This window comes from Leopardus geoffroyi, chromosome X, assembly GCF_018350155.1.
Source record: "Leopardus geoffroyi isolate Oge1 chromosome X, O.geoffroyi_Oge1_pat1.0, whole genome shotgun sequence".
In the NCBI taxonomy this organism is placed as follows: Eukaryota; Metazoa; Chordata; class Mammalia; order Carnivora; family Felidae; genus Leopardus; species Leopardus geoffroyi.
Window position 1 is genome coordinate 33,938,976 of NC_059343.1, and position 12,828 is coordinate 33,951,803.

At 43.1% G+C, this 12,828-nt stretch overlaps 1 protein-coding gene across 3 annotated transcripts in view; it reads right to left on the minus strand.

Moving 5' to 3' along the window:
- Positions 1 to 487: 487 nt before the first annotated feature.
- The window catches only part of LOC123595313 (ferritin light chain-like), a 68,060-nt gene continuing 55,719 nt past the window's right edge, over positions 488 to 12,828 (minus strand). For 2 of the 3 annotated variants that reach the window (XM_045472875.1, XM_045472877.1), the window contains exons 3-4: positions 1,514 to 1,885; positions 488 to 867 (exon numbers count right to left, since the gene is read on the minus strand). In XM_045472875.1, the coding sequence (XP_045328831.1) occupies positions 848 to 867; positions 1,514 to 1,885 (392 nt within the window). In that variant the 3' untranslated portion in view covers positions 488 to 847. Of the gene's footprint in view, positions 868 to 1,513; positions 2,096 to 12,828 lie in introns of those variants that run through there. The other variant, XM_045472876.1, reaches the window with a different exon arrangement.

The window sequence follows — 12,828 nt, forward strand, 5'->3', positions numbered from 1 at the left end:
TTATCAAAAGGCTTTGCATGAAAACAGGAAGATATGGTTTTCTCCTTAACTGAGAAAAACACTTGTCCCAATCTCTGTAAAATGTTCTTCCTATGCCTCTGACCCTTGGACGATAAAAGCAATGATAGTATGACTTTGGTCTTCCTGCTCCAGGAAGGAAAGTTGCTGTAGGAAGAGAATTGACTTTTTTTCACTTCTGTGGCTTGAGAACAAGTTATAACTCCAGTTTTTCAAAGTGCATGGAAAATAATACACAATTATTAGATTGCTATCTGTCGGACTATAGATTTAGTGGAAAGGAACCCACCAGAAAAATCCAATGTATTTTTAAAAGAATGCTACATTTTACTGCTTCTCCTTCCTTTGGCTTCTGGAATTTAACCTCCATCTGACCCATCTCCATTCTAATAGTGTAGAGCCACTTTGGCTCTATTAGTACTTCCTTAAAGTTATCTTCTTTTTTCTGTTACATGAACTGCACAGCCAGTTTTTCAATCAGCATTTTTAAAGTTTATTTATCTATTTACACACAACCTTGTTCTAGAAATGGTTTAAGGTGGCTTAAAAGAAACCATAAAATATACCAAGAAATTAGTGACAGAAGAGGCAGAAATGAAGCTTCTGTAGAAATGCTTATACAATCCTACTCATTGACACCGGGTGGACCACAAATTTGGCTCTAAGCTTTCTCACAGGCAGTCAGAAAAGGAAACTTAATCATTTGCAGTGTCCACAAAACAAAAACAAATCAATTACCCAGGCAAAGAACTGTTATTTGCAATACTGAGACCAGAAAGAAATTTCTCTTGAGAGGCTTCATAGACAGGGTCAGTGTATGATGTCATCATCAGTATTCTCGGTAGCAACCTAATTGAAAACATAAAAGATAAATTTCACAGGGCTTTTCTTATTATCTTCAACATAACAGATGGCATCACAGCAACTTGAAAACCGAGAAAGCCATTTTATCAGGAGTTTGAGGGTTGGGGGTGAGCACAAGGTACTCATATCTCCCCTCTGCTAGGCAAAAACAAAGGTAAATTTTAGAACAACGGGATCTAATCCAGTACCAAGAATGGTTTCAGAGAAATTCTAAAACCTCTAAATTTGTATGCATTTTATGAATAGGTAAGTTCGTTTTTCTTAACAGAGAAACCATCGTGTATCAGATCCTCAATGCACACAAGCAATTCACAAAAGCTAGGTACAATTTCTAGAAAACCTAGAGGATTAATCACGCTACCTTTCTCCTATTCTTCACATGTTTCCCCACAGCCTAGCTTTCCTCCCCACCTCCCACTCCTGCAAAAAGTACCTTTTTTGTTTCCATTTGATCTCACAGCATAGGCAAGCTTGTCAGCATGGTTAAAAAGCTGCGTTCTGGCTGAAGAAAGAAGCTCGAGCAGACATCTTGACGCTGGGTAAATGCAGACGGGTTCCTCAAAGGCTGCTGGGCACTGCACGGGAGGCTCCAAGTTGTGCTGCGGGGTGAGCTTTTTGAAGAGATACTTGCCCAGCCCGGCCTGAGGGCCAGCCAGCCTGCGGAGGTTGGTGAGGTGGTCGCCCATCTTCTTGATGACTTTCATCTCCTCCTCTAGGAAGTGGCTTTTGAGGAGGTCACAGAGACCGGGATCTCCGTTGGCGGCACCCAGGGCATGCAGATCCAAAAGGGCCTGGTTCAGGTTCTTCTCCAAGGCCATGGCGGCTTCCATGGCGTCCACGCTGCCACGCCACCCATCTTGGGACAGCTCTTGCCAGTCCTGAAGGAAGGGGCAGCCGCTCCACTGGTTTCGCATCTTAAAGAGACGGTTGGCGCCCTCACGCTCCTCCTCAGCTAACTCTTGGAAGAAGCGGCCCATGCCCTTCGGAGCTACATCGTTGCCTCCTTCAAAATAGAAGCGAAGAGAGAGGTAGGTGTAGGAGGCCCGCAGATGCAGGTTCACCAGGCGCTGGAGTGCAGCCTCCATCTGGGCGGAATAATTCTGCTGGATCTGGGTGCTCATGGTTGGTGAGCCGTGAGGAGCGAAGCGTAAAATATGGTGCTTGCGGGTCTTGGAAGCACGGGAGAGCAAAGAGGATTTCGCCGGAAGTTGTAACTGAAAGGGAGGGCCTAGAGGTGAGAGGTTGGCAGGAATAGGAGGAGGTAGGGAAGGGCTGGGGCTACCCAGTCTGTTCAATCCGATAGACAGTTCTAGAGGGCTGCAGGGTGAACTCTAAGTCTAGTTTTTGATAAGAGTTTAATTCTTTCTTTCCTAATTATTAGAAAGGAGTTTTTACCTCTCATTTTGCCCCGTTTCTTACTTACAAGATGAGGTAAGAACGTTCAAGGTTAAGAATGTTAAGTATCGATAGTGAAATGCCTCCAGTCTTCATTTGTGACTTAAAACTCCCTTGTTTCTTATTTTATAGAGTCTATAGGAATTTATCGTTTCCTGCTCCTAAAGCCTCGTTTACAGGGTGACTATTAGTTCCAGTTTGCCCAGAGCAGTCTTGTTGTCCTGGTGCAATTATTAATAGTTTCCCCTAATAAATAAATAAAATAGCATCCCCGTTCACACTCAAAAGGGTCCTTGTTTGGAATATACATTACATGGTCACCTTACTTATTATTATTAAGAAGGTCAAAATCTACACTATCGAATGAGAAATGGATGAGCTTCTAAGACATTGAATTTGGACATAATTCATTTCCACTTTATTAATTAATCATACCAGTAAGAATCCCATCATAAATTTTCTACTAGTCAGGCTTCATTTTTTCATGTGTTGATGCATTTATTCCTTCTAATAGAAGATCTACTGGATACCGTTTATGTGCCAGGTGTTTTGTTAGGTACTGGTGGCTTCTTGTGATTCCCCAGATATTCCACCGTTAACTTAAACATGTCATGTGAAAGGGAAGTAAAGATGAAAGTGTAGACTTATAAATCCTACCACAATAGAAAATAATCCATACAGGATGAGTTAGCTATTCTCAGTTGGAAGATGAGGGTAGAACTAGATGATCTCATAGGGTCTCTTCCAGGTTTGTGATTTCATGTTTAGCATTTTGTTTTCCTAAATACCACTTGCCTGGGGCTGTTTCACAATTAGAACACTTTAATGTGTTTTCTGTCAAACAGGAAGGCATATGCTATTCAGGATAAACAATATTTGAACCCAGAGAGGAAAGTTTGCACTCAACCTTGGACCTACTTCTAAATGAAAATAAAAATTCATTCTCTTGCAGCTACTTTCTTTTTTTAAAATATTTTTTAATGTTTATTTTTGAGACACCCACACACACACACAGAGGCAGAGAAAGAGGGAGACACAGAATCTGAAGCAGGCTCCAGGCTCTGAGCTGTCAGCACAGAGCCCGACACGGGGCTCAAACTCACAAATGGTGAGATCATGGCCTGAGCCGAAGTCGGATGCCCAACCGTCCAACCCACTGAGCCACCCAGTCTTTTGCAGCTACTTTCAACTTTTATTTTCTATGTTGCTGGAAACTGACATGTTAAAATTTCAAAAAGAGATCTGCAGTCTCCATTCACTGCTGAAGCCAAAATATGGGCATATATCCTGTAAATTGTAAATTTTTTTCACGGAAGGTTGTGCCCAAAAGTATTCTCATACTGCATTTGGAATCTGCAAAAACTGTTAGAATTCAGGAATAGCACATTTTTCAACCCTGGGGGGAACGGGGTAAAACGGAAGTAGTTGTGCAGCCTTTCTAGTCTTGGTTCTAGAGCAAAAAGAGGAGGCTGGAGGTTAGGAGGGAGGGGAAAAACGAAAATTCAAACCCAAGAACAATCCTCACATATACCCAAATAGGAAAGAAATTATACAAGATGGAATACCCTCCAAATGATTGCAAAGAAAATGTTCATTTTTTACCCTGTGCATTAACCCTTAGTCATCATATTGACCTTGTAATAAAAAATGCTGGGCTTAGAGAAAACTTCAGCATATAACATATTATCTGTATTATAACATGTCAGGCTCATTTAATATATTTCAATTTCCTATACATTTATTTGTTCTTCTTGGAAAAGAAAAATGTCTACATAAACCTTCTCAGATGAGATCATTTTCTGCCTTATGCACAATTTGACAAATACTTCCCTCATCATGTTAGAGAGAAGACAGTCAGTGTTGGAACTGTGCTGTGATAGGTGGTCAAGCACATAATTGTCAGAAGCAAGTCAACGTGTGCTCAAATCCCAGCTTTGCCACTTACTATGAGTGTGACCTTAGGCAGGTAGCATAAGCTCTTTGAGCCTTAGCTTGCTTTCTTGCCTATAAAATAGGACTGTTAATATCTCACAAGTATACCACAAGGATTAAATTATATAATACATGAGAAAACATTGCCAAACAAGTAGAAAGCACTTAAAATAGTGCTGTATCATTAATGAATTTTGCAGTAAAATTTTGGGGATCCTCTCAAACCCTGGTAAGTATCAGATTCATATCCCAATAGGTTTTTGATCCAAGCGTCCTCGCTGCAGACCTGTTTGGCTGAATCACTCTTCTCAGTGGCAATGTCCTTTTAAGTATGAAAGCACAGAGGCACAGCCTTGGGTGCCAAAGAGCCAATTCATTTAAAACACGAACAAAACCAGCTTTTCTTACTTCCCATGCCTAAGTGAGATTCAGCAACACCTCTTGAGGTCCTTTGTGGCTCTCTTAGCCGTGGAGGGAAGGGGAGCAATGCCTAGGCAGCAGAAGTCTCTTCATTTTCTCATTTCTCCAGCCCAAGATCATCATCCACTGTAGCAAGAAACATCTAATGAACACCTACTTTATAGGAGAGGTAAGATTATGGAACATCCCGTGTGAATAATAAATTCATCTCCTCTCTCATTCCAATGTAGACTTTGTGGAATGCTTATGTCTTGAGTCAGATTCCTCAGAAACAGACCTTGAAATGAGGATTCCTGTGCAAGTGATTTATTGGGAAAGTGCTCCCAGGGGAGACCAAAAGAGAGTGCAGAAAGCAGCACAGAGAAAGAAAGGAGGCCAAGAAGCAAGGTTGCAATTTCAGGAAAAGTCTGAGCTTCCTAATAATCTCAAGGCTTATTAGCTTTGGAGTGTAAATGACACTTAGTGTTTATTTCAACATGGGGCAAGGCAACTGGATTTTCATAGTCCTGTCCATTGGCTATGGGGATCCCCAGAGAAATATAAATTCCCATGGTCTTTACACAGGTGAAACAACTCCAGTATCTCAAGGGACAGCCAAAGGTCACAGGTGCCAGTCATTAGCAGAAAAGCACACCAGAACTGGGTGCTGAGCACACCAAACTGCCAAAAGGGATCCGATAGTATTTGAGCAGGGCATGTACAGTATCCACCACCAGCCTGCTTCTCTACTTGACCTTGGAAGGTACCGGAGTACAGTGGAAATGAGAAACCCCAATTTGTACATTTTTTTTTAATTTTTTTTTCAACGTTTATTTATTTTTGGGACAGAGAGAGACAGAGCATGAACAGGGGAGGGGCAGAGAGAGAGGGAGACAGAATCGGAAACAGGCTCCAGGCTCTGAGCCATCAGCCCAGAGCCCGACGCGGGGCTCGAACTCACGGACCGCGAGATCGTGACCTGGCTGAAGTCGGAGGCTTAACCGACTGCGCCACCCAGGCGCCCCCCAATTTGTACATTTTTACCATGAATTCAATGGATAAAATAAAGACTTTATACTGTATGTATACCTCTTTGCTACTTCTATTTACAGGGAATATAGGGGTTTTAGAGTCTACATCTGAAATCTCTTCTGGCATCACTGAAAATCTGTAACTCTCTTCAGGTGTCTCATTTTCACATATTCAAGGCCCAAATAGACCCAAAGCTCCAGCTAAGAAACTGTTTGCATCTTTTATCAGGCCCTCTACTGTAATTGACAGCACTCCCTATATTGGAACCGCATATTGATTTGTTTAATAGCTGCACAGAAGTACTTAAAAGTGAAAACATCCCTAACAACGCAGAAACTGACAGGCTGTGAAATGGCTGCTTAAGAACTTGTCATCCAAACTGAACTCACATGAAAACTGATGTTAAAAAACAGCAAAATGGTCTCTGTTGCTTGTCATTTTTCTAAAAGGAACTGTAAGGGGTACAATTTAGTTCTAAGCTGTTCATTTACTTTAGACAAGGGACAGCTTGACACCAGGCACAGTTATAAAATGAAGAGTTTCTAATTTTTCTCTCCCACAACACGCGCATGCACACACGCGCGCACGCACACAGTCTCCTCCTCATTCCACCTGTAACCCCCACTAAACCCTGAAGCACACTGAGAAGCTTGTCCACAGCCTAGCCCAACAGGTCTACCTTGCAAAACCTACCCTCCCTGTACTTCCTATGGGTACCTCAAACAAGCAGTGGTTCTCAGCCAGGGCTGATTTTGTCCCCCAGAAGACATTTGGCAATGTCTGGAGACATTGTTGGTTGTCATAATTAGGGGGAAGGAACTACTGGCATCTAGTGGGTGCAGGCCTTTGTGATGCTATGAAACTTTCTACAATGCCCCAAACATTCTACAGCAACCTGCAAGAAATTATGCAGCCCAAAATATCAGTAGTGCCGAGGATGAGAAACTCCGTGCTAATGGGTAAATAATGTTGGTGTCTTAGTTTGGGTTACCCTAAAAGCAGAACCTGAGATAAGAATCTGAGTACAATGAGTTCATTTAAGAGGTGATCCCTGAAAACATCAGCAGGCATTAAGGTAAATGAGACAAGGAAAAGGAAGAAAACCAATAATGGCTGTGTTAAACAACAGGTTACTCCTATAGGCAGCTAGCACTCAGTCCTACTGGGGAACTCTGGGGGACTATATGAGGCATGCTTTGGGGTTATCCTGAACAAGAACAAGGAAGCTGGAATATTTATCTTCATATCTTATCTGTTATTAGCTGAGGACTGAGGATATTAACTTTCTTGTACTTCCAGACTACTCTTTGAGAACCAAAAGAATGCCCTCTCAGGTAGAGAGTTTGTGAGCTTGTGGCAAGAGCCCATGGACATGTATGGGAATGGTGAGTGCTGAGTGAGTATGGACAGGGGACCAATGATGTATGCTGGGGTTGGTCGTCCAAGAAAACACTCATGGGAATATATCTTCAGTTGCTTTTTCTGAGGATAATGCTTTAGCCAAAAACATAATTCTAATCATGACCACAGTAGGTGTCCCAGATGACAAGCAAGAGTGACATGTTTTAGAGAGATCTTATTAGAACATGTGGTCGGAAGGACTCTTAGAAGCCATGTGTTCCAGCTCTGTACCAACGCATGCATCTCCTTAGAAACATCTCTGGCAAATAACCATCTAGTCTTTGCTTGAACACACCCAGGTTACCAGGAACACAGTAGCTCATGAGGGATACCCATTCTATGTTCAAGAGAGTCACTGGGGAGCCAAGCAGACCTGAGTCTTGAACCTGACTATTCCATTTTTTTCATTTTTTTTAATGTTTATTTGCTTTTGAGAGAGAGAGAGAGAGAGACAGAGCATGAGTGGGGGAGGAACGGAGAGAGAGGGAGACACAGAATCCAAAGCAGGCTCCAGGCTCTGAGCTGTCAGCACAGAGCCTGATGTGGGGCTCAAACCCACGAACTGCGAGATCATGACCTGAGCCGAAGTCAGACGCTTAACCGACTGAGCCACCCAGGTGCCCCAGAACCTGACTCTTCTATTCAATGGCTGTGTAACTTTGGGCAAGTTACTTAACCTCTCTGAGTCTTATTCTCTTTAGCTATAAAACACCAGTAATATTATCTACCTCTTAAGATTATTGTGAAGATTAAACAAGAGAATACAAGGAATTTTTTAAAGGATTATTTATTTATTTGAGAGAGAGAATGGGAGAGAGGAAAAGAGAGAGAGAGAGAGAGAGGGAGAGAGAGAGAGAGAGAAATGTCAGGGCAGAGAGCCCGATGTAGGGCTGGAATTCACGAACCCGTGAGATCATGACTGGGCCACCCAGGAGCCCCAAATACAAGGAATTCAATACAACTTCTGACACATAGTACGTGCTAAATAAACATTAGCTGCCTTCACTCCTTTTCCTTCTCCATCCTCTCAAATCTCTTGTGTCAGCTCTTTGTCTCACAATAAGTTTGATCCTTTCATTCTGGTTCTGGCTTCCAAAAAAATATAAAATAAGTTAATGCCACCTTTCCATTAATCTAAGACCCTCCTTCTCCACTGAAATGGGCCTGGCTTCTTCCACCACTCCTCATGCCACCTGGCTCTGTGGGCCTCTACTCTCTGGTCACTCTCCAAAAGCAAGTGGAGTCCCCCCAAGGAGACAGCTTCAACCACATGGTTTACCTGGGATGAAATACACTTGAAGATCACATCCTTTTAATTTTGATGCATGTAGATCAAAAAGGGCTCTTTATGAAATAGTGTTCTCTTTTAACATAAAGAACAGAATCTGTCTAGTCAGGAAAGCAAGGCAGGAAATGATTTGCTCTTTCCTTATCATGCTCCATTTTAACTCTCTTACAAATGTTTCTTCCAACCTGTACTTGCCCTTTAGCCTCCGTGATAAAAAGTACTTTGTTACTTTTTAAAAGTAAAATTTTAATGTTTCATAGAAAGAAACAAGATTCATATTCCAAATAAGATGTGGCATCATATTTCAGAAGGGCTGGCAAGTCGGCCCTTCGTGGCTGCCAAGAAGTGGGTTGAACAGACCCAGCTTGAGCTGGAAAGAACATCCAGCCTTGAAATCCGAAGTGGCAACTTTTGCAGTACTACTCTCCCTTTCCCTGCTTGAAGTCCCTCAATGCTCCTTCTGGTCCCGCTGACATCTGGCTGGAGAAGAGAGTCACCCAGCAAGAGATTGTGCTTTTCATTACCTATAACATGATCTCATTTTTGTAAAGATATGTGTGTATATGTATATGTGTGTGTGTGTAAAGACAGATAGCAAAATATTAGCAGTGGTCTGTATCTTTGTGTGACCAATTTTTTACTTTTTCATTTCTCTATCATCTGATTTGGGGGCGATGAGAATATACTGAAATTTATTTCAGAAAAATCAGGGAAAAAGACCTGTTTCTATCTTCAAAGAAAAGCAAAATTTTGCTCTCCTGTCTCAAGTAGGTCATATGATCTCGGTCCACAGAGCAATGAATAGGACTCAGTGTCATCTCCTGAAGCCAGAGCTAGCCTGATGCATAGCATTCTCCAGCCTGGTAGGTACCCAGGTACTTTGCAACTGAGAAATTAAAATTCAGGAAAATGAAGGGCTTCTCTCTCATGCCCCCTCCCCTATTCCCTTGGGGCCTCAGTGGTACTCCTTCTACCCCCTACTAATCACCAACAACCCGAGGTTCAGTCTGGGGACTGGGAAAAAAGGAAACTCCCTCCTGGGGCTGACCTGGCTCATTGGGCAGGGATGCTGCCTTATATTTCCTCCTCATTCCCTGCTGGGCCTGGCAGTCTGATTGACGCAAAGGATCACAGATTCTCAGGGGTGATGATTCCTCAGAGGTCATTTGATCCCAGTCCTTATCCCCATTGTCAATGCTTGATAATTACCTGATCATTAACAAGTTAAATGTGGCTACTGGTCACTTTGGCTACTCAAGAGGTTTGAGCCCAAGAGTCAAGTGTGCCCAATTCACTCAGACACCATCCCCAGCCAGTCCCCTCTGCCAATGGTCTAGGAATACAAAGACATGACTCGGCACTTATGCCCCCGTGAATGGGACAGGAGAAGGGGCCACTGACCCATGGTGGGAACAGCACCAACAACAGGTCCCATTTACAGCTTCTGGAACTGGCAATGGCTGTATGTTTGGCATCAGTGCAAACCTCCCCTCCCATGATCCCTCTGCCCCCTCCTCAGGGTGTATGCATGGGGCTGCAGGCCAAAACACAGCACTGTTCAGCAGTTCGAGATAACGAAATATCTATCTGGGCCTGACTCTCTATATAAGCACCAGATGGTAATGATTAAAATTAAATTAAATTAATGTTTGACAGTCCGTGAAGGGCATAAATTGCATGGTGTGCTGGTTGTCCAATCTGTCATCTTGTTTCCCTTGGCTCAGGTCAACAAACAACAGCTGAAAGCTGCCTCTCTGGGTCAAACAGTAGCTTATTTCTCTGCTATGGAAATGGCTGCTCAGTTTACTAAGTTGAAGGCTCCTATGCCGCCAAAACCGTGATTAAGACTCCTTAAAAGGCAGAGAATTCTGTCTTCTCCCTACAGTCTCCAGCAACCATCTCCCAAACACGCCATAATGGCAATCATTGGTTAGAATTCAGAAACAGGGAAATCTGAACCTGGCCTAAGAGCAAAACCATTGCCAAAATCACAAAGCAATCTCCAGCTCTAATGACGGCCTTCTACACGCACATGGTTTCTAGAGCATGTGGGCAGTGCTGATATATTATCAAATTGCAAAAGAATCCATGGTATTACGTTTTAAAATCACCCATCTACCAAGTACTCCCTTCCAAAGAACTTTCCAATTCAGACTTTTGCTCCTTCCCCCTGTGTTATTCAGGAATCGCTGTTCCAATATTTACACTGTCTTTCTTCCTACGTACAACCAAAGTCCCACTTCAACCTTTGTACTTTTGCACAAGAACTTTAACGGAAGTTTCAAAATGTTTAGCATATATTCTTTGGTGGCAAGGATTTGTTTCTCTATGTGTCAGCCAAATAGAACAAGCAAATGAGGCACGCACAAGGCGGTGGAAGCCGGTTTGTACCACCCAGATGGCCCTTCAGGAATCAAACACTTATCTCCCCAGCTACCTGGTGCACCGCTGGCGGGCGGCCCTCAGCTGTCAGCCCACTTTGGAGATTGCTTCTGTTGAAGACAACTGCCTCACCAAAGATCTCATCTCCTTCTGAGGGCAGCTCACGTATCCCAACTCGGGACAGCTCTTAGGATCCTTCTTTCCCTGCTATTTTGTCTGCCTGGGCTTGTGATCCAGGTTATTGCCTGGGTCCTCCCACTTCATTCAGGTCTCTGCCCAAATGTCACTTCATCAGAAAGGCTTCTCCTGATCGTTTTTTCCCAAAGTAGCACACACTCCGCCCTTCTCCACAGCCCCACCTCCATAGCGTACTGTGCCTTTACTGTGCTTTTGTTTTCTTCACAACTCTTTCCTCTACCTGATGTTATTTCGATATTTATCTATTATTTGGTTTATCGTCTCCCCACTGGAATATAAGCTCTATGATGTCTGGGACTTTAGCTGTTTTGTTCATTTCTTTATCTCTACTATTTAGAAAAAGTGCCTAGCACATATATAAAGGATAAATACTTGTATTATTTTGCTCAGTAAATATTTGTTAATCAATGAATGAATGATTAGTCTCCTAATATCTTAGTGACTTCCTAGTATTTACACTGCCTAGCTCTCTCCCTCCACATCCTGAGAATCAGACTCCTGCCAGGGAAGCATAATAGTCAAGAACATAGGCTTTGGCATTAGGCTGACTTACTCCCGTAGTTCATACACGATTACATACCTCTTTAACATTTAGTAATTTTTGAGAGAGAGAGAAAGTATGTGTGCATGAGCAGGGGAGGGGCAGAAGAGAGAAGGAGACAGAGAATCCCAAGCAGGCTCTGCACTGAGAGTGGAGAACCCGATGTGGGGCTCAAACTCAAGAATCATGAAATCATGACCTGAACGGAAGTCAGATGCTTCACCAACTGAACCACCCAGGCGCCCCGCGATTACCTAGCCCTTAAGCTGTGTCAGGCATTGCTCTCGACACTTTAATATTAATGTATTTAAGGCTCACAACAGCCATAAGAGTAGGTATTATTACTATTCCCTTTTTACTGATGAAGATATTGAGCAATAGAGAGGTTAAGTACTTGCCCCAAGTCACACATGTAATAAGAGTCAGAATTTGAACCCAGAAAGTCTGTCTCCCAAATCTGCCACTTAACCAACTGTGTAATTTTGAGTAAGTTCCTCTCTGAATCAGTTTCTTTGCCCATAAAAATAGAGATAATAATGCCTACCACACAGAGTTGTAACCAAGAAATGAGGTGTGTAAAGTGCATAGCAGGGTTCCTGATTCACACAAATACTTAATAAAGGGTAAGTGTTATCATTTTCCCCCTGCATCCCAACAGACTGCATGGACTTCCAAGTGTCACCCCCACTGGACTTTTGTTTCATTTTGGATGCCCTATATTGACCCTTGCTGAAGGTCTTGGATAATATATATCCACTCACTATTCTAATGCTCCATGGACAGCCCCAGCCTCTGTCACCTCCTCCCTCGACTCCACCATAGCTTGCCTTACCCCTGTAGACAGACCTAGGTCCAGGTCCAGAACACTTTGCTAATGTACTGCCTTGTCAGATCCCAGAATAAAATGATTGTTTGAGGCAGAGGCAACAAAATTCACGTGGTATAACTTGCCTTTGACAGCTAGCCTTACAGTTCTCTGGGGTTCCCACTACCCAGTATAATCACTCAGATGGGTCACAGCCCAAATTTGATCAGGTGTAGTAGCCACTTTCACGTTTTTCCCAGACCTCTCTTCAAACAACTCCTTATTGTCACAGCTGCTAGGAGTCCTCATGGCAGACAACTCTTAGCTCTCAGTCACTTCAGGGGTTGCCTCAAAGGCAGTTTCCTTGATGACCTTCTGAGGCTGTCGATATCCAGTGACAAATCAATGTAGGGATATAAATTCCTACCATTTTGGCCCAAATGAGGACAACTCTAAAGGGCCATTGGAACTCCAGAGCTACTTGTGGGTCAGCCGAGGCTACTGTTGGGCCTGCATCACAGCTCAGCTTCTCCCTGTGCCCACTCCTGCTTGCTTTTTCTCCTTTTCCCAGGA